General features: G+C 36.6%; 1 protein-coding gene across 8 annotated transcripts in view; it reads left to right on the top strand.

The window, feature by feature from the left end:
* The window catches only part of LOC106072913 (obscurin-like), a 217,341-nt gene that overhangs the window by 169,619 nt on the left and 25,695 nt on the right, over positions 1-22,027 (top strand). For 7 of the 8 annotated variants that reach the window (XM_056022149.1, XM_056022142.1, XM_056022130.1 and 4 more), the window contains 5 exons: positions 8,094-8,219; positions 11,592-11,679; positions 17,199-17,225; positions 19,032-19,165; positions 21,546-21,705. In XM_056022149.1, the coding sequence (XP_055878124.1) occupies positions 8,094-8,219; positions 11,592-11,679; positions 17,199-17,225; positions 19,032-19,165; positions 21,546-21,705 (535 nt within the window). The remainder of the gene's footprint in view (positions 1-8,093; positions 8,220-11,591; positions 11,680-17,198; positions 17,226-19,031; positions 19,166-21,545; positions 21,706-22,027) is intronic. The other variant, XM_056022165.1, reaches the window with a different exon arrangement.

Raw genomic sequence — 22,027 nt, 5'->3', positions numbered from 1 at the left:
ATTACAACACATCGCAGCACATTACAACACATCGCAGCACATTACAACACATCGCAGCACATTACAACACATCGCAGCACATTACAACACATCGCAGCACATTACAACACATCGCAGCACATTACAACACATCGCAGCACATTACAACACAAAACAACAAGCTTCTTCAGATTTAAATCAACCGAGGACCAAAAAAAAAAAAGTTGAAACCAAATACAACAGTGTATCGATTCTCAGAGTAACAATATCAATAATTATTGTCCCGTTGCCTTGGTGACGTTTACATGTAATCCACACTTTTTTTTTTACGGAATTCATTAATTAAAACTTTTTTTTGTTTCATTGCGTAAGAGATCATGTTACAACATATAGCATCATAAAGCGTCAGACAGGACATAAGTAGGACGTACTCATCTTCTCTTTGGAACCAACGTCTGTTATTTATAAGATAAACTATAGCCACAAATAGCCTCTTATAACTTTGATCTTTTCTTTTCACATTTGCTAAACGTTTCCGCGGTGTCTAATGTAAATAGCCAAATGGGAGGTAACACTCAACGGAACACGTAATTCAAGAACACCAGCGAAAGGCCGAACAAGCAAATAGAAGTTAGTCGACGCTGATGCTGAATAAGTTTAATACCAATGAAGGGAACCATCGAATGCCAGCTAACTCTATACGTTTATAAAAAGCTACTTATTTCTACGTTGTCTGAAAGTGTCTGTTTACTTCCATTATTATTTCGTTCGATCTCTAAAACCCAATCCTTGTTTTTACTAGTCACGTGATTGTTACTAAGTTAAAACTTCCCCCATTTCCGAAACAAATAATTAATTCCTTATCGTGCATTACACATTACCGTAGAGTAGGCCTATATTTGTATTCTGTTTACATTGTTTTTTCTTTCTTGTCTACTGAAAGATTTTGTTTGTTAAAATAAAAGACATCAAGTTTTGTTTCCTTTTCATAGCCTGGATACAATTTTATAATTATTATTTTTTTTTGTAAAAGTGTACATTAAAATTTAGATTTGTTTAAATCATAGACATAAATAAATATAGACTGGCCGAAGGAAGTAACTTCATGTAACTTGAAAACATGTATATCTATTGTATTCGGATTTCCGAATTATGAAAAATTGCATGATCTTCATTCTTAGAGATTAAACAAAACTACACTGCCTCCTTATTTACAATATATATAGGTGTGTGGCTGATATAGATATGAATACTTAACTTTTATACTGCTCATAAATGCTGTATAAAAAAGTACACAAAATTGCAAGTCACAAATTTTCGTTTTATAAAACTCTTTAATCGGCCAGTCTATATTTATTTATGTCTATGGTTTAAATCTATGTAAATCTGGACATATAGAATGTCAAAAACGAAATTCTGATGCTGTAAATGTATAAATAAATAACTTAACCACTTTGAGAGAAACAAATCTGTCGAAGATGTGTTCTCACTTTCTCCAACAAGGAAAGATCAATGGCCTAACTTCAGGAACTCTGGTACAACCTATTCTGCAAACAGGCCACACGAGTAATTGCTGGTCTCGGGAGAAAGCATTAAACACTGACGCACTAACTGGCGAGGTCCGTGGTACAGGGAGGTCAGAAGTGTAACATGATCTGTCAGGAGCTTGACCAGATGTCCACCACTGAGCTAGTTTCCAGAAATAGCAAGACCCACGATTTCGTAGCCGCTGGGATTCCTATTCTAGATCTAGATCGATTTCAGATGTACAACTTTGAGGCTCTAATCATTTTACGAGGGGCTCTATTATTATTTTGTTTCAATTATTGAAACTATTGTATTTGTGATTTGTGATTCGTTATTAGAGAGTGATTTGTGAGTGATTTGAGAGTGATTTGTGAGTGATTTGAGAGAAATTTGTGAGTGATTTGAGAGTGATTTGTAATTCTTTATTAGAGAGCGATTTCTTAGTGATTTGAGAGTGATTTGTGATTTGTGATAGATGAAGATGTAAGCGTGGCTGAGTGGAATAAACCACTTGGCTACCTTGCAAAGGGTTCGAGTTCAAAGCCCGGTTAAGCTGAGTTGTGTTAGCTGAGCGCCTAAAGGCAGCGCGGAAACCTTCTCCCTGATAACCCCTGACCTCATGTCTACAGAAAATATTGGACCATATAGCGAGCGAACTGAACATGCTAGAGGCGTGAAAGATTTGCTGTACAAGTGAAATTTAAAAAAAAAAAAAAGTTTTATAGAGGGAAATTCAAGTAACCAGTAAGTTACACAAAGCTGAACAACACTGCCAGCCTATATTTCTAAGTCTGTAAGGAGTAGCTTCCCTCTTTAATTGGGCAGTTGAGTTACACTAGCTGGAATCCAAGGAAACATTTTATAAAACTACTTGAAAGTAGGAGTAGCGGTTCTTTCTCTACAACGGTTCTGTTACAAACTTTATAATAAAGGAATTATTTTGATGTTGCTTTTTATTCGTTATTACTTAAAGTTTCATTTTTAAATTGATATATCGCACAATCTGGACGACACGTATTTTTAGGCTTCATAAACTTTAATCAAAATTTCATCCACTTGTCTATACCAGTGGTCTCAAGTGATCCCCAGTGGCCTTTATTGGTTCCAAGTGGTCCCCAGTGGTCTTTATTGGTTCTAAATGGTCCACAGTGGTATTTATTGGTTCCAAGTGGTTCCAGTGGTATTTATTGGTTCCAAATGGTCCCCAGTGGTCTTTATTGGTTCCAAGTGATTCCAGTGGTCTTTATTGGTTCCAAGTGGTCCCCAGTAGCCCCAACATTTTTTAGAAAACAATTGTCGTGTTCAAAAGTTTCAAGGGAAAATTCTCCTCTACGCTGCACTTGCACATCAATGTATTAACCACCTACCACTATCAGAACTCACTTGTGTGACGTCATTTCAGGGATGCTAAGTATTATTCCACCACCAAACTGTAGTGGTCACCTTATCTTGGGTCGCCATTGATTTTGAACCCTGGAGACCTCATAAAAATGTATCTACCAAACGTCATCCATTCCCAGAAACATTCCTTAAGGCCTGGGCTCTAGAGATCACTCCTCGGGAGATGTTGTGATAACAAATCGATTCCAGGAACATGTATGTACATTGACTTTTCGATTCCTCTAAGTTGTTGGGGATAGCGAGCCGGTCCATTGAAGAACTGGTATTGACATGAGCCAAAAAAAAAAAGCGACGGCACTATATCGTCTATCTACGTTTAAAGAAAGAAAGAAACATGATAAATATTTGGGGCATACACTTCCCTTTCAGTAGACATCTTAAATTACATCTTGAAATAAACGAACATATACCAAGAACATTATTTCAGACAATTGAGATGTCTGTAGATTTTTTCATGAATCATTACCTCCCCTTGTGTTGTCATAGAGACAAGGGAAAGTACTTACTTTTCTGTAATATTTTTTGAGTTTTAAGCTCCCCATTGTGCGATTATTTGTTGGAGATGGACTTTTATTTCAGTTTAACCCTTTTGTTGAATGTGTGTCTCAGATAGTACCAACTAAAGAGGATATTTTGAAATATCCAAAACCTGTTGAAACCAGCGCTCAGAGAGCCGCACAGAGTTCATGACAGTTCATTGGATTATACAAGGAAAATAAAAATATTGTTTTAAACAAAGCTTATCCAATAGGAGGAACCTCAAAATCACTGTCATATATATGGCATATATCTCAATACTACATGAATAATTCCTCATAATTATATAAAAAAATTATTAATTAATTACCTCTAAATCATTAACTATTGGTTAATTTTTTTTAATCGAATCATGTTTTGTCCAAGACTCTGTGAATAATTTTGCAAAATTTCAACTTGATTCGAGAATGGGAGGTGAAGAACAAAGTGTACAAAACGTAAATATGGGAATAACTCCACATATACATCTATATTTTTCAAAAATAAACATTTGTTTCCCTTTTTCAAAACCAAAACTAATTAATTAAATACCAATAATAAATAAACTAATTGATTAAATTTTTTTATTGGTTCATGTTATGTTAGGTATATTAGATAATCGTGTTAAATTTTAACTTTATCCGAGAATGGGTGTGAGAGAAATAACGTGTACAATATTGTACCAGACAGACAGACAGACAGTTTCAGTTGACAAAAGCTCTGAAACGATATTTGGAACGATATGTCGCAAGTTACACTTCAAAACGCTAGACCAGCTTTTGGTTTTCTAGGTTCAGCCGCTGCTCTGAGGTGCCCGGTGGACACTTTGAGCATCTATGAGTGTCCTATAACATATGCCTTTATAAAACTTTGTAAAAGTTATTCAATGTAAGACAAAAAAAAATAGATATTTGACAAATTTTCAGCTTTTCTAGCGACCCTCTATCTATAAGGTAAAGTAGATTACCAATTTCAGACATTGCGATCTATAGGGCAGATAATGTAAAGTCATTTGTTAATATGGCCAATGGTTAATGCTAGTGTCATGGGGCCAGCACAACGTCCAACCGCACTAACATTCACCTGATAATAGATGTAATGAACACTTACATTTACCTGTTGATAGATGTAATGAACACTTACATTTACCTGTTGATAGATGTAATGAACACTTACATTTACCAGTTGATAGATGTAATGAAAATGTTCATTCACCTGTTTATAGATGTAATGAGCACTTACATTCACCTGATGATAGATGTAATGAGCACTTACATTCACCTGATGATAGATGTAATGAGCACTTACATTCACCTGATGATAGATGTAATGAACACTTACATTTACCTCCTGTTAGATATAGCGATCATTCAAACGTTTGCTCAAAGACGAGAAAAGATTTTCTGCTTTATTTGAAATCGATGCTTTAATTTCCTGGAAACTTCGAAACACATCGGATGATTTCATGACTGATGACTTCATGACCTGAGCGGATTATTCGTTCACATCAAAAGGATTAACGGCGGCATCTTTAATATTATTTTCATTAAGACTTAATAAAGTGTGTCTTACCGTGTCATGTCTGTTTGTTAAGACTTAATAAAGTGTGTCTTACCGTGTCATGTCTGTTTGTTAAGACTTAATAAAGTGTGTCCTACCGTGTCATGTCTGTTTGTTAAGACTTAATAAAGTGTGTCTTACCGTGTCATGTCTGTTTGTTAAGACTTAATAAAGTGTGTCTTACCGTGTCATGTCTGTTTGTTAAGACTTAATAAAGTGTGTCTTACCGTGTCATGTCTGTTTGTTAAGACTTAATAAAGTGTGTCTTACCGTGTCATGTCTGTTTGTTAAGACTTAATAAAGTGTGTCTTACCGTGTCATGTCTGTTTGTTAAGACTTAATAAAGTGTGTCTTACCGTGTCATGTCTGTTTGTTAAGACTTAATAAAGTGTGTCTTACCGTGTCCTCCACCCTCTCCTCCTCCCCCACTGACACATTTTTTAATGAAATTAAACATGACCTGGCTATGCAATGGAGATTTGAAACAAATATATAAAAAAAAACAAAAAAAAACTTAACACTATGTGGCATGATGTGTCCTTAGCAAGTTTGTTTTCAATGTCGATGTCATAAAAAAAAACACATAAAGAGACAATTGGTGAGAGCTAGTTCCTATTCAACAGACTCTATGTAACAGACTCTTTTTAACAGACTCTTTGTAACAGACTCTATGTAACAGACTCTTTGTAACAGACTCTATGTAACAGACTCTTTGTAACAGACTCTATGGAACAGACTCTATGGAACAGACTCTTTGTAACAGACTCAATGGAACAGACTCTATGGAACAGACCATATGGAACAGACTCTATGGAACAGACTCTATGGAACAGACTCTAGGGAACAAACTCTATGTAACAGACTATATGGAACAGATTCTATGGAACGAATTTATTACGAATTTGTTTTAAAAATCTGAAATAACAAACCAGAAAATGTTCCGGTTCTTTTACAAAATTATTCCAGATTACTTCGAATGTTGAGTTATCAAACTCTTTAAGCTTGACTTTCAGTTGTGAAGTTTATATATATTTTAAAAAAATTATATATTTATTATTATTATCATTATTATTATTATTATTATTATGTAGAATCTTTTGAATAACTTTTGAAAATATGTATAGTTGACAGTTCCCTGTTGTAAGGTGACTACAACAAATCTTTGTATGACGCCAACCTTTGCGTCAGATTTAACCTTGTACATTGCTGAACAGATTCCATGTGTATGTAATCAGAGGGGTGGGGGAGCTGTTGAATAATCCCTCTCTTTCGACATCCCTTATTGGAAATTGACCCGGTCACCGGGAGAAATATGCGTCAATACTGGTTCATACACCGAGAACAATGAGATTGCTCAGTTTGGCGTGCCAGCGTTGACAACACACAAACATTACCACAAACCGTGATGATCGGGGTACCGGTATTGGCTTTGTAGCGTGGCGGACAATGTATGGGGTTGGCATCAATGCAGCTAACTCTAGTAAATCAGCTCCTACACGGAGTTACGACATGTTAGGAACAACGAGACCATTGAGACTCGGAGTAGAATTGGGAAAACACGTTCGTTTCACTAAGCTTGTACTCTCTAGCATAAAGTGAATGTAGAAATGAGAGTTATAGTATTGAATTAGTATTGATAGATAGCCCCATCAGTTCGAGTCTTAGCAATTTTATAAGCTCGAGAGACAACAAAGACTAGATCTAATTACAGTCATGTGATGTACGCGTCAAGGTCTCATGTATTGGGTATATAGAATTTTCACAACACATTAATTTCAACAAGATACATTACATTTCTCATTTCTCTTACAGCTAAATATAGAAATATGATATTTCATAGTTCTAAAAGTAAGATGCTGTAGAAGATAAAAGTAAGGGTATAAATACAATGGTAAGAAAAGTATCGGGGTCAGTAAAAAAAAGTTACAACTTACTCGCCTTCTCTTGTTTGGAAAAAAAAACCACCGGACTCAATGTCTGAGTCGAACGTGAAGATAATAAGCGTGTTCAGTGTAACATATTACATATTATGTCTTCTTTTGTGACTCTAGTATTCACATTAAGTTATGTATTTATAATGTCTGACAATATTTTGATGAGTTGAACTTGCGGATTAAAATGATGTTAATTCATAAAGAGCAATCCTTTTATTTCTCCACCTAAACAAGTAACCTCCGTAACATGGTGGTAGCAGACGTAGTACTGAAGATACAATGGCGTAATTAACCCCACAGCACCATCGTTACATACGCTAAAAGTAAAGGGTTAAAGTTTCTATAGCAGACAGTAAAGGGTTAAAGTTTCTATAGCAGACTGAATGACACTTTTTAGCTCTCAAAGAAACTGGTTTAATACACGTAAATATGATTCAGTAGAAGTCTATGGGGGGGTGGGAGCCACTATTACAGATTACATTTACAATACGTAGCTTTAAATATCTGTCGAAAGAAAGGCGCGCATGCCCCAAGCCCGGCGCCCTGCTAGAGTTGTCCCTGATCAGCCACTCATTGTGAACTTATACAGTGTTGATTCATTATCTTCTTTATAAATAAGTGGCCAGAAAATAACTGTTGGTAGCAACCTCTTCACAAAATGCTGCACACATTATTTTCTTTCCCTACTCAGATTAGGCAAACAGTTCTACTCCCAAGTCAGCATTCACTGTACAAACAAATACGTATGGAAACTGTACACACACACACAAATCAAATAGCGAAATGGAGGAGGGAGGAGTGACGGTCAGAGTTGGGGGAGGGGGGGCTATAAATTACAATTTTTTGAAGGCTGAAACGAAGGGTCACAATTGATTTGACCCGAACTGCCGATATGCCCACCGGATTAAATACATGCTTATCGATATACCAGCAAAAGGTCACTCTTGTAAATTAGATTCTGTCTGCGATTTTTTTGGAATAGCAATAAATAGCCGTGTTAAAGAACTAAACTGAACTCTTGCTTTATATATTAATGTTGTGTGATATTATATTCCTTGAAGCAATGACTCTTCTTAACTAGAGTTAAATAAATCCAGTTACTACGATCTGTGTTAATTAATGCATTCTGTTTTTTTATTATTTTTTTTTATTGTAAAATTACTTTTTTCATTTTAGGTCATCTGGCGTCGGAAATCTGACCCAAACCCCTTGACCATAGGCCGCAGAACGTTCGTGGATGATGAAAGAATATCAGTACAGCACATCCCATTACAACCAAACTGGACATTACTTATCAAACAGGTAAAGTCTGCATAGAGGTCAGTCTCCTTCAGACACGAAGCGACTGTGTTTCATTTCGTAGAAATAAGGGGATCGTAGGGGTGCTGTGACAGTTCGCGCAACCAACTCCCTTCATTTTTCCCGGTCAGCAGCTGATCTATGCAGTATATCAAGATTCAATTACGTTGTCCATCCAGCTTTTCTTTGGACGTCCACTTTCTTTGTGCTCCTTCCACTTGACCTTGAAGGATGACTTTTGGCAGTGAGTCATGTCTTACAATAGAACCAAAACCAGATCAGCTTCATAGTATTGAGGAGTTTTTCCTTTTTTTTCCAGCCAGCGTGTTGACTTGTAAAAGTATTTTAGCTTGGATATATTACAAGGCTCCCCCCCCCCCTTCTCTCCCGCCCATCACTAAAAGACTTAACAAGGTAACAGAGTGTCACAGGTTCATCTGTCGCCTTCGAGAAGTACATAAAATTCTAATTCATAAAGCGCTGGTTGTGAGTGTGTACGTGTTCCGTGTGTGCATGTTGTTCGTATCTGCATCTATATCGTTATTGTTACAGTAGTTACGCTGATGTGGTGATTGTAGTCCAAATGAATTTATCTGATTAGACCAATAAAAATTATCTTATAATGTCTCAAGTACTCTGCAGTCAAAGTAAATGCTGTGCTAGCCTTGTGCGATTTCTTGACAACTAATTAGCAATGCTTCTATCAATTTAATACAGCCGTTTTACTCTGTGTATGATCTCCTGGACATGGTTAAAAAGTAACCGAAGTAGGCGTTGCCTGAAACAACAGCTCGAACTGCTCTTACATTATGACAGGCTCAAGCACATTGCGACTACAAATATCTCATAACTTTCACCTCGCATCACTTCAGCTCTAGGAACACGTCACAGTCATAAATAATAAACCCAGGTCATGTTTTCCAAAAAACATAATTAGCCACATTAACACTCGTGAGCCAGAGCTCAGAAGACACTGAAATAATAAACACAGTTCGTTTACTTGGTGGAGAAATACCCAGATCCGGATCATAGATAAACATAGATAAAAAAAAAAAACTAAGCATCCCAGTGGTGTGATGAGAGGTATTTTAAACTACAATGAACTCCGTTGGGTGACGAGCAAAAAAAAAAACAGTTGATTGGAAAGGGGTATGGAGGAGGGACATGAAGAAAAGGAAACAGTTCAGTCAGGTCAATGTGACATCACATAAAAGCCAATGATAAAAATTGTTGCTGTACTTTATGTCAGCTTGTCAATTTGGAAGCTTACAACTGCAGATACTAGAACGAGAACTTAGGAATACATAAAGCTTAGAAATAGACATTTTCTCATGCTCTAAACACTTACATCCGCACACAAAAAAAAAAAAGAAAACAAAGAACTAAATATCATGCAAACATCAAAATCTGTTTCAAGGACTTTTTTTTTCCCTTTGACCTTAACAAGAAAATAAAAAGTTTCAACGTAAGTCCCTTATACTGAGTGAATAGTATCGTAAGCAATAAAGTCAAGTAGATGGAATACTTAATAAATAACACCAGTGAGCCGGAAAGTTGAGGGAGATAATCATGACTAGCTAATAATAATAGACACGACCAACAGTTTCAAAGTTGTTCCATTTCTTCAAGTCTTATTTCATATCCAAGAAGAACAAATGTGCATGGCTAAAATTGGCGACCAAGTTTCGAGCTTCTGAACAGAGCTTCGGAAGTATCAGAACTTTTTTTTTGGGGGGTGGGGGGGGAGGTCTTTAAAAAAGTTTTTGGTTCAATCTTTGGCATTCTAGATCCAATGCTGGGACAGATTGCTTAAATGACTCTTTTTATGAAAAGTGCAAGGCGCTGTGGCTGAGTGGTACAGTGCTTGGCTTCCGAACCGGGGGTCCCGGTCACAAATCCTGGTGAAGACTGGGATTTTTAATTTCGGGATCTTTGGGTGCCTCAGGGTCCACCCAGCTCTAATGGGTACCTGACATTAGTTGTGGAAAAGAAAAGGCGGTTGGTCGTTGTGCTGGCCACAAAATACCCTCGTCAACCGTAGGCCACAGAAACAGATTACTTTTACATCATCTGCCCTGTAAATCACAAGGTCAGAAAGGGAACTTTACATTATTATATGTGTAGTTTTAAGGGGTTGTTCATGCCTCTCTTTTAGAGGCATGTCTGAATGTTTTTCTTTGAATTTTGAAGACCAAAAACACACATACCTACCCACCCACCCCTTCTTCCCACAGTTAGACCTTAACTAAAATACAGCACTTACACTAATATATATATATATATTATCTAACATTATTGAAACAAAAACACAAAAAAAAACTATAACCTATATAAGTCACATCATCAAGAAATAGAGGACTTTCACTGATGACGTCGTTGGTGAAACAGGTGTACAGAAGACGGAAGTGTTGATAACTTATGTGTTTTTTTGTTTAAGTAATGATGTAGCATCCAATTTCTAATCTCCCTCGCTAGTAGCACAAAGTCATGTGTATTATTTACCTGTCAACTCTGATCTTTAAATGCGGAGTCTTTTTGACATTTTTTAGTTGTCAAGTCATTTGAAAATGTCTCCCAATCCTCCTCTTGTCAGTTTTTTTTCTGTGGTTCCATTTTATTTCCCCGACATTTCTTCACATCCTTTTCTCATCTTTTTCTATTTTATTTCCGGAAACTTCTATTGTGATAGAATACAATGTGTACAGTAAACTAAAGCGTTAAGATCGATAGGACCAGCAGGTTTTTTTTTTTAAATTAACTTTCGTACAAGAGTTGTAAAAAAAAAAGTTGTTTGTAAAATGTTGTACTTGTTTCGTATGCGCCTTCAGAAGATAATCTACATCCTAGTCCAAACCTCCCGTGAAACGATGGGTGATGGCAGCGGTATGAAGCCGTGACTTTCGAAACGACCGAACGACAGTCCAGCAAGCTTACCACAAGACCAGGCAGCCAGTTAGACCTGATCGTAAACCTTAACATATATTTGAAGAGCAGATAACTTGTGATTTAAAATCTCCTAAAGATCTACAATTGGAAAAAAAAAATGTTTGTTCTGTACATTGAAAACAAACTTCTTGATTTCATCTTTCTCAAAGTGTATCCACTATTATTACTCTATTATACTCTATACTATACTCTACTCTACTCTATACTCTACTCTACTATACTCTATTATTACTACCGTGAAATGTCCATTTATGCTTCCATCACCTTTTTTTTTTCTTTTTTTTTTTTTTTTGCAGTCCAAAATTTGCCATGACAACCTTGTGTCAAACTGTTGCTTTATTGGAGCGTATAATTATATACTCTATTTATTCTATAATCTTATTAGTTCTTATCCTATTTGACCAGTGACCATATTGTCTTCCTTGTCAGGTCCGTCTGGACGACGCTGGGGAGTACGAGTGTCAGGTGGCCTCCACAGACAGACAGTTGCGGAGATCTGTCTTCCTGACAGTCAAACGTAAGTCCTTAGATTATTTCTGCCACCAGTTCTAGAGATAAGTTGCCGGCATAATAAAATTAGTTGTTTTTTCTCCTGTTTTTTTTTGTCACGTGATCTGAACGCACGAGATTCTTGCAGTATTCTTTTACGTCCTATTTCCTCAAAGTCCTAAGCGCTACTTTTGTTGCTATGGTAACGCTTTGGATCCCATACCCATATAAGGATAACAAAATATATTGACTTGACTTAGCCCTTGTGACTCCCAGTGGAATATAGGACCTTAACAGTATTTCACCATTGTACTCTGTTCTGGGCAATACCCATCAGTTGGTCCATGTCCATTCTGCTCTCTTTGCTTCTCACAAAATAAAGCAAGTGCAATATCATGAAAAAAAATAAATAAATGCATTTGGTTTACTGGCCTCACGAGCACTCACTGGGCTTACATTTTGACTGGTACGCCATTGAACACTTCGAAATTCGCAAATTCTAACCATAGGCGTATCCTTCCAGTCTTTGATTATTCACCAAGTATTCACCAACACGGTCAATGATTGACCACTTCACCGTCTGGGACTTGTGACATGTGGCGTCATTACAAAAACATAGGAAACGAATTTTAAATATGAGTCGAAACGCTGCAGGCAAAGAAAGAGCCGTACACTTACTTACATAGAAATACTATTTACTCATATTTTTTATTGCTGGCCTGCTAGAATATCAACATGTGTCCCCCAGTACTAACAACGCCCACACAACAGGTCACATGACACCGACATCTTTCATTACCTTTCAGTCTGTCAAGGACGTTTACTCTAACCAGGAAGCACACACACACACAAAATAAACAGGGACACTACACCAATGAAAATACATTTAGATTAATAAGATTTATATTTCAAAAAAAAAAAGCAATTATTTAAATAACACAATTTTTAAAAAAGGAAAACAAAACAGATGATACTCGATCAGCCGAAAGTGAAGCTAGAGTTTTGGTTCTTAGATCTCTAAACTAAGTTCTATCAAATTAAAGACTTCACGTTAAATAAAAATATTTAAATATTTGAAATCGATACATCTATTAGACTGTTATTAGTCTATGACCTGTTTAGTTATGTGTGATACTTTTTAAGATAGATCAGCGTTTCTTAAAACTTTAGGTGGTCGCGACGTACTGACAGGAGAAAGCGCAAAGGGTTAAGAGCGTTTCTTAAACTTTGGATGGAGGCGACGCACTAACAAGAGAGGAAGCAAATTGTTACCTTTTTTTTCAAGAGACAAAAACGCTGTTGCCTTGACATTGTAGTTAGGCTATAAATCCACATTTGGTATTAATCAAGTTAAAATGATTTGAATACAAATGTTTCCACAATTTTGAAATTAGATTGAGAAACGTCTAAACAGAAACTTTTTAAAATCTCCGCCATTTCCGCGCGATGAAATCAAAACTTTTGTCGACAAAAAAACATTTCGGTACGTCTCCGCCAAAGCGATTTCGTCAAATGTTCCCCAACTGTACGAGGCCGTGCCGCAACCTCTTTATGTCACTTAATTGATAAGCGATGCATTTATTTATTTTTCTATTTTGTTCAAGGATGAATAATGCGCTGTGGACTCTAGGACAATACATTTTTAGAGCTCAGAATGCAGAAAAACGCAGAGAACGGCGCTCCGCATCGGAACCTGCTAAGTGAGCTTACAGCGCTCCCCCAGATACCCTAGTTAGATAAATTTTGTGGTAAAAAATGTTGTTTTCCTCTTGGGAGTGGGTTTCAGAGGAATTAGTTTGGAAAACACTGGCTCAGAGATCTACGTGAAAAGATAACTCTATTTCCTTAAGATGTTCAATGTTTCTTTTGAACGCTAAAACGGACATCCTAAAGTGTCACCATATTTTTAGTGTTTTTTTTTTGGTGTTGAGGTGTGGTGGTCTAGTGGCAATAAAAAAAAAAAAAAACACCGACTCACACCTTTTTTTTTAGCGAACTAAAAATCATTTAAAATTCCTTAATATGTAGATCTAGTCCAGTGTCGGGTACGGAGCAGGCAGGGTGTGCAACACGGCGATGGATGTATCGTTATTGCTAGCTCTTCATGTGATTTTTTTATGATATTTGCAAAAGAGATTTTTTTTTAATTATACTTTTTAAAATAAGATATATTTCTGAATTAAGTGGCTTTTAATTCGACCTTCAAAATAATACTAATAATAATTTCATTGTATAGAGCGTTGTTTATAAAACATGATGTAGACTCAAGGCGCAGTGATAACATTACAAACATAAACACAACTACAACACTATTGTTGTCTCGCTTTAGCAGAGGTATAACTTTTGCTAGCCTGTTCCTTGTCAATAATTCATGACGATCAGGTAAGTGGGAGTTCCCCAATGAAAAGAATGCTTAAAAGCATTTTAAATCTGGCGATAAAAAGTTAACTTGTTATAACAATGGATTTCCCGAAATCAATCAAAACCCGACATTTCTAATTTTTCCTATATGGGTCATTTAAATGCTCTGAAGTCTGGCATAATGTTTGGAAATGAACTAGGACTTAGAGAGCTGAAACGAAATATGTTAACAAGAAATCTAAATATTAACTTTATAATCACTGAGTTTATGTGATCTCTGGGTTAACAGATTATCTTCTGATCTTGCATGAAAAGAAATATATTCAGGTGCTCCTAACGAAAGATCCTCCACACACAAATAAAACAGTCTGGGAAGTCTCTTTTCCAAAGTATTACCCAAGCTGTTCCTATCATTTAGTCACACACTCGACATTGTCGGGCTAACTGGTTAAAAGACGACGGTTGAACTGAAGCTGTAACTTGTAGAAAGGGTTCCTGTAAAACTAGTCCGCTTCTATTTCATTAACCGAATCAACAAAGCACATTGAGGATGTAAGAATATAACGGACATAAAACAGAGTTTAACCAATGGTCAACTCATCTCTCAATAAGTTTTCGTAACGTTCTAATCTTGTGAAGTCCAACGGAGAGCGAGTTAGGTCCGTGTACTGAAAAGGTTCTCATGTTTTCTGTTCATTGCCTGTACCCCGACACTTAGTTATACACTTTTCTATGTAGGAAAGTAAAAAACGCCGTGTATTTTGTGCTGTCTGAAGAGATGGATGAAACAAAACTCTTTTCTTCTCGTTGTTTTGTTTTTCATCTCTACAGGAACCTTAATAATAACATGTTCTAATAATCTGTCCTTATTCACGTGATGTCTATATCAATAGAAGCTAATCATCTACCATTATATACACTATACCAGACATAGGATCAATACTATGTTCTGGTAAACATTCAGCATATGCGCCCTCTATCGACTCGTAGCCACATGTTGTAGACCAAACTTTGCGCCTTGCATCAAAACAATGATTTAGAGTGTGATTTGGGATGTCATTTTCTGGCATGAAAAGAGTTCATTTTCACCACGCCTGCCGAGGACGAATCCTGGTCCCAGGGTTAATTCTCCTTTTGTCCCCATTACTCGACAAAGTCCTGGCGCACGGAATATTTCCATTTCATTAGACTCTTTAATTATAGTTGTGTTTTTTTTTTTGTTGGCTTCAAGGGTTCTCGAGCTGTTGATCACTACTTCCAACATAATTGAACAATGTTTGGTTGTTAGTAGTAAGTGATCTCCAACGATTTTACCTGATAGATAGATAGATAGATAGATAGATAGATAGATAGATAGATAGATAGATAGATGGATATATAGATAGATAGATAGATAGATAGATAGATAGATAGATAGATAGATAGATAGATAGATAGATAGATAGAGATAGATAGATAGATAGATAGATAGATAGATAGATAGATATTGATAGATAGATAGATAGATAGATAGATAGATAGATAGATAGATAGATAGATAGATAGATAGATAGATAGATAGATAGATAGATAGATAGATAGATAGATAGATAGATAGATAGATAATATAGAGATAGATAGATAGATAGATAGATGGATGGATGGATGGATGGATGGATGGATGGATGGATGGATGGATGGATGGATGGATAGATAAATAGATAGATAGATAGATAGATAGATAGATAGATAGATAGATAGATAGATAGATAGATAGATAGATAGATAGATAGATAAATAGATAGATAGATAGATAGATAGATAGATAGATAGATAGATAGATAGATAGATAGATAGGTGGGTGGATGGATGGATGGATGGATGGATCTTTTTGGATATATATATATATATATATGTTTGAAGTTGAATCTACCTTGATTGCCTGTTGGGTCTGACATTTTCATGTAGCATGCACGAAACAGGGAAAATGTTTTTTGTAACTCTGAAGTAATAGCTTCCCAGTTTGTATTTATTTATTTGCAAAAACAATTTTTAAAAAGACAACACAACAACAAGTGTGCCTATGTTTGGCTAGCTGTTAATATTCGCGGAAATCCATCGCAGTAGTGAAGTTTCTAGATCAGGCCTAATGACATCACCAAGTCAACATTATTGACAGTTTCCACCTCCAGAAACAAGATTGGAGCAGCAACATGAGCTTACGTTCGTAATTTCAGGGGAAAAGTACATGTATGTTAAAATGAAAAAACTTGCTATTATAAATAAGATATTACATATCCATAATACACGTGACAACAGACACCAAATATGGTAGGTTTGTATAAACAAATTCTTCTATCATGATCGTGAACTGTGTTCGTCTTATATTTCTAGAATTGTTTACAATGAAAATAACTCATCGAGTCACGAATCATGAATCATGAATCATGAAATCTTTCCATCTATTGGCTTTATTAAACTTTAAGTCAAATCTTTTATCAGGAGTTGAATCAAAGCTGAATGCTTGAATCATCGCTGGCTACACAGCAACCCCACCAAAAATATCGGACGTCATTAGCAATACACACACACAGCTTATAGTGTGTACGTTATTACCAATGCACACAACTTATATATTGGACATCAATCGTAGCACATACACACAAATGACATAAAAGACGTCATTAACCGCACGTCATTAGACGTTATTAACAAATCCACATCTAATAATTTGGAAATTGGACAGATCACAAGCCTCATCTAATGTATTGGCTGTTATTGACAACACCTCATCTAATGTATTGACTGTTATTGACAACACCACATCTAATATGTTGGATGTTAACAGCACCACATCTAATATATTGGATGTTATTAACAGCACCATACACACACACAAACCTAATAAAAGTGGGCGTCAAGAGGTACGTTCATGGCGCCACAAGCAGGTCTCAATTGGTCGATATTACGAACATGTTATTTCTTTGCCTACCTATAATTCGCAACTAAAACATTTGAATGCTAGACTCAGTCTCCTAAATGTTGTCATTAAAACTATATGCAGGGCATAGTAGACACACATGAAAAACGTAGCTAGATATTTCTTCCTGTTATTTGTATCTCATGTTATGTATTAGTTTCCATATCTTAAACGTAATTATTTTATTGATGATGAAACGATAATGCAAATTTTATTTCTGTCTACAGCCGGTAAACGACAGAAAATCAAGTCAGGTAAGGCAATGCGTAGATATATTCCTGAGATGGATGGATGGCTGCCTGGTCGTGCGGTGTGTACGCTGGACTGTCGTTTAGTCGTCTCGATGGTTCAGGGTTCGTACCCCTGCCCGCTGCCATCCCCCGTCGTCCTGCGGGAGGTTTGGACAGCGAAATCGATTATATTTAACTCTAAAGGAACATGCGAAAAGTAAAACATTTTCAAAGATGAATGGATACGTTTATTGAGGAACGATTGTGTACTATATCCCCTTTACTAGAACATTTCTACGTCAGTCGTGGGTGGACCTTGATCGAAACTGTGCATTCATTTTTTTTTTTTAAATATATTTTCCTTTACTCTCTCACGGCGATAAGTTTGTACGCAGTAAAAGTTAATTAATTTTGACTTTACGATTTCAGCTCTGAAAAAAAAAAGTTTCCCAAAATAACACCCATTATCTTAATCTGGCTTCTCGTGGTCTGACTTAGCGACAATAGACCTATTTCTGTTTGGTCTGACTTAGCGACAATAGACCTATTTCTGTTTGGTCTGACTTAGTGACAATAGACCTATTTCTGTTGTTATAGAAAAGAAAAGTCTTAAAATCCTTCTAAACATTTTTTCATTTGGATTTTATCGACTACTTTGGTAGCTTCAATTATAGTTAAACCTATAGGCCAGTGGATCTAAAATATTGACTGCTTTCAGTTTTATATATATTTTACCATAAGAAAGAACATTGTGGCTAAGGAATGATTTCGAAACTGTGGATAAACATTTTCATTTAAATTCGAATGACATTAAAAAAATCTGGCCAACTTTTCATGGATAGCTGAACTCTTTGTTGCGCTATGTATACAAATTGTGTACTGCAGTCTTTCTCCTAAGAGAGTAGTATGACCTAGTGAATCTTGGATTCCGATAAGGAAACGGTTTGTTTTATTGAGTGTTAGTAGATCTACAGTAAGAGAGAACTACTTTCTCTCTGGGGGAGCGGTGGTTGAGTGGTAAAGAGCATAGATTTCAAACGGATGGGTCTCGGCTTCGAATCACGCTTTGAGGACTGGGATACTGAATTTCAGGATTTTTAGGATACCCTCGAGTCCACAACTCTATTGGGTACCTGACTTAAGTTTGGCAAATTAAAGGCTGTTTGGCGTTGTGCTGTCAACAGGACACCCTCGTAAACATGTCTTATAGTTGACAAGGTCTGATAGGGTTACTTTACTTTTTTTTTTTTTACCTTATCTCTACACTAGATATCTTCGCTAGAGTTATTGTGTAGCTCTTCTTTTAATGCTGTTCAGAGACAGTTTACATTCCTATTGACCTCTCCTAACTGACTGCTAGAGTGTTATCTCCCTCGAAAGTTTATTTTTAAAAAATAAAGATTGTTTTAAGCTTTAACTCTTTCTCTCCGTAATTATTTACCACATTCTGGTGGAATGGTATCGTCAGTTAGGAGAGAAAGAGTTAAGGAATACTGGCAAGTTGGAGTTGTGTCTATATGTTTCATATATACAAAGACTACGAGAGCATCCTAGGTCCACTGCAACGACCGTCCTCCTTTATCCATTCAATTTAGGCTGTGCCATGAGCCCATCCACTCCTCAAATGCAAGTCATCTGCAGGATTCGAACCTTCATCTCTCTCGTTACCCTTTTATAGAAAAACAAGAGCTGTCACTAGACTACCACTATGCTTTTAAGAATCCCTTTAATTTGACTAGGAATGAGATAGGAGAAAAAGATACATTTTAAATAAATAAAGATTTATAACTAAATCGTTTAATAGGAAAAAAATTTCCCCTTTGACTTCAGACATCAAGATTACAGGGAAGACTTACGTGGAGAAAGGTCAAAAAATTAAACTCATTTGCAACGCCACTGGAGCGGACACAACAGATGACCTGGACTGGTTCAGGAACGGTCAAAAGCTGTCCACCAACAAGAAGGTTAGGTTATATATGCTCTCTCTCTCTCTCTCTCTCTCTCTCTCTCTTTCTCTCACTCTCTCTCAATATTCTTTATTTTCTATTTCTATTTATGGGTATGTTTGTAGTGATTCAACTTCTGGGTATTTGGCACACCACCTCGATACTTCTGTCAGTGCCAAAGTACTTTGATACATGTGACTATTTTGCATCAAACCTTTCAATGTTTTGCACCATTTTATTTTTAAACAATGTAGATGATATTAGCGGCCTCTCTGGGGGGTGCGGACATCATGTCCTAGTACTGCTACTGCCATAGCTATACACTATGTCTATCTGATATGATCTTCTAGTGCTGCTACTGCCACACAGTTATGCACTATGTCTACAGTTATGCACTATGTCTACTTGCTGTTTACTTACTAAATATTCCCCACACTACATTGCTACTATGTCCATAAGTTTCTTCCACACATTAGTCTATTATAGAATGGAAGAGAGGGTTTGGTGAAACATCAAATGGGAAAAAGGGGGGGGGGGCAAATGGTGTATGATTCTAAATCTCTGGTTTCATTACCATCTGGCTCATCACCGGGACCTTGAAAGGATCCTCTATCTTGTCTCACCTATGTCATTGATGCTAGTTGGCTGGTAGGGTACTGTAGGGGGGGGGGGCGCTGCCTTTCTAATAGTATCTCTAGTATATAAAAACAATTAAGATATACAAAGAAAAAAAACGGTTAATTATTTTATATTTGTAAGTTTTATTATCTTTTTTTAATTTCATTCTTAAAATCCTGCCTGTCTTATCTGGGGGAGCTTACAGCGTTCCCCCAGGCTTCAACTAGCTACGGGGGAAGGGAGGGAGAGGTAATGAAATATTGTTTCGCTTCAGAAGAGGGATTCCACTAAAAAACAACGTGTTACAGTGTCTAGATAGAGAAAAAGTTATTTTATTTACATTTCTGATGTAGTAGAATATGTTTCTGTATCTGAGGCTTAGGAGGTATGTGTTGTAAATTATAGTTTGGTATACAACTCAGTGTTGATATCTTTTTCAATTCATGACATTGTTTGGGTGTAAGTGGAATTACATATCTGTGTGTGAGTGGCTGTGAACATATACAAACAGTAAATAGAATGTTATCATTATTTCCTTCAAATTCGACCTATTGGCTTCTCTTCCCTCACTGCGCTGTGTGACGGTTCTCACTCCTTGCTACTATAATTATCAAATCTGCTCCTCAAAAAGTAGTGCTAATTATCAGGGGAAGATAACTTCGTACTCCTAGTCTGAAAGTTAAGTAGCATCGTATTAAGCAGACCTTTTTTGCCCTTCTAAATTACTGGAGAGATGGGAGGGGGGGGGTGTTTATATTTTTAAAAAATCAATTTCCACTGAAGCGATGCATTGAATTGAGAGTCTAAATTACAGACCTGCCTTCTGTCATATCCGGTAGTAAGATCTGGAATCAAGACAAAAGAAAACAAGAGAGGGGTTGGGGAAAGCCGGTGTTATGTTACCTCCCCTTGACAATTTCGGTATCGAAGACACGTGACTCGCTAAATACGGTAAAAACGTTATGTTTATTTTTAATGGGCGCCCTTTGAAAAATATAATGCAGAAATTATAGTGGTGGCGCCCTGGTGCAGCGAAAGGGCATGCGCATGACTTGATGTGGGCATGATGGTGCGGGAGTTTGAATCCCGCCCGCCCCTCTATTGGGAGGGAGGAGAGTGAGGAGGAGATTCACTTTAACTCACTCTCTAATTTAAAAGAACACTCACGGGTCATGACAAGGTTAAAGTGTTAGTAAAAGTCCATACTGTTTTTACAAAGCTTATATCAACTCTGTCTGTCTGTCTGGTAAAAAGTTTGAACATGTTTTTTCTCCCATTTCCCATTATCGGATCAAGTTAAAACTTTACACAATCATTTATTGAACCTGACAAGGCATGAATCAATCCAAAAAATTAATTAATTAGTTTGTGATTCATTATTTTGTTTGATATCAAATTAAGGGGATACATGTTACTTAATGAGAGATGCGGGTGTTCTCCCGTTTCCCAGTCTCGGATCAATTTGAAATTTTGCATAAATTATTCATAGCCGATGACAATACATGAATCGATCCAAAAATTTACCAATTAATTAATCATTATATAATTAATTTAGTTTTTTTATAACAGAAAGGGAACTAAACTCTGTAGTTTCAGATAAATTGTAGTAATTTGCGGTTCTTTCCGTTGAAACTTTTATCCCATGAATTCTAATTATTTTATTCAAGGTTTCGTATTGGTGTTGGACCCTGGCACTATGAACCCCTTGGCTACGCCACTGACGCTAACATGTTTCATGCAAACAATTAAATTGAATAGAACATTCTTTGCCTATTTTCAGATCACCATCCACAAGAGGGTCTCCTTAACTGACCGTCAGATCGACAGCGTTTTAGAAGTGCAGGACGCAGACCTGGACGACGCTGGAGTCTACGTGTGCCGGACATCAGAGTTGTTGGTGGAGTCCAAGAGAGTGGATGTCCTCAACGGTACGCACTTCTGTACGTGGTTCATCTCATTCCAAGATGTTGTGCACTGTGTCCTTTACACTGTGACCTTCAGAGTCTTGTGTGTTGTGACATTGATGTGTTTATGGTATACTATGTGACGTTGACATCACTGAATAGTGCAGTATGTGACCTTGACAATGTTGGGTCTTGTTCTATGCGACATTGACAGTATTTTGCTGTGCGCCCTTGTCAGCTTTGGTTGTTGTGTTATGTGACATTGATAGTTTTGGAGGTTTCACTTTGTGGCCATGACACTTTAACGTTGTACTATTGTGATGTGATCTCTACTGTATTGGATGCGGCCTTGACATTT

This window comes from Biomphalaria glabrata, chromosome 1, assembly GCF_947242115.1.
Source record: "Biomphalaria glabrata chromosome 1, xgBioGlab47.1, whole genome shotgun sequence".
In the NCBI taxonomy this organism is placed as follows: Eukaryota; Metazoa; Mollusca; class Gastropoda; family Planorbidae; genus Biomphalaria; species Biomphalaria glabrata.
This window is presented reverse-complemented; position numbering and strand designations above follow the sequence as displayed.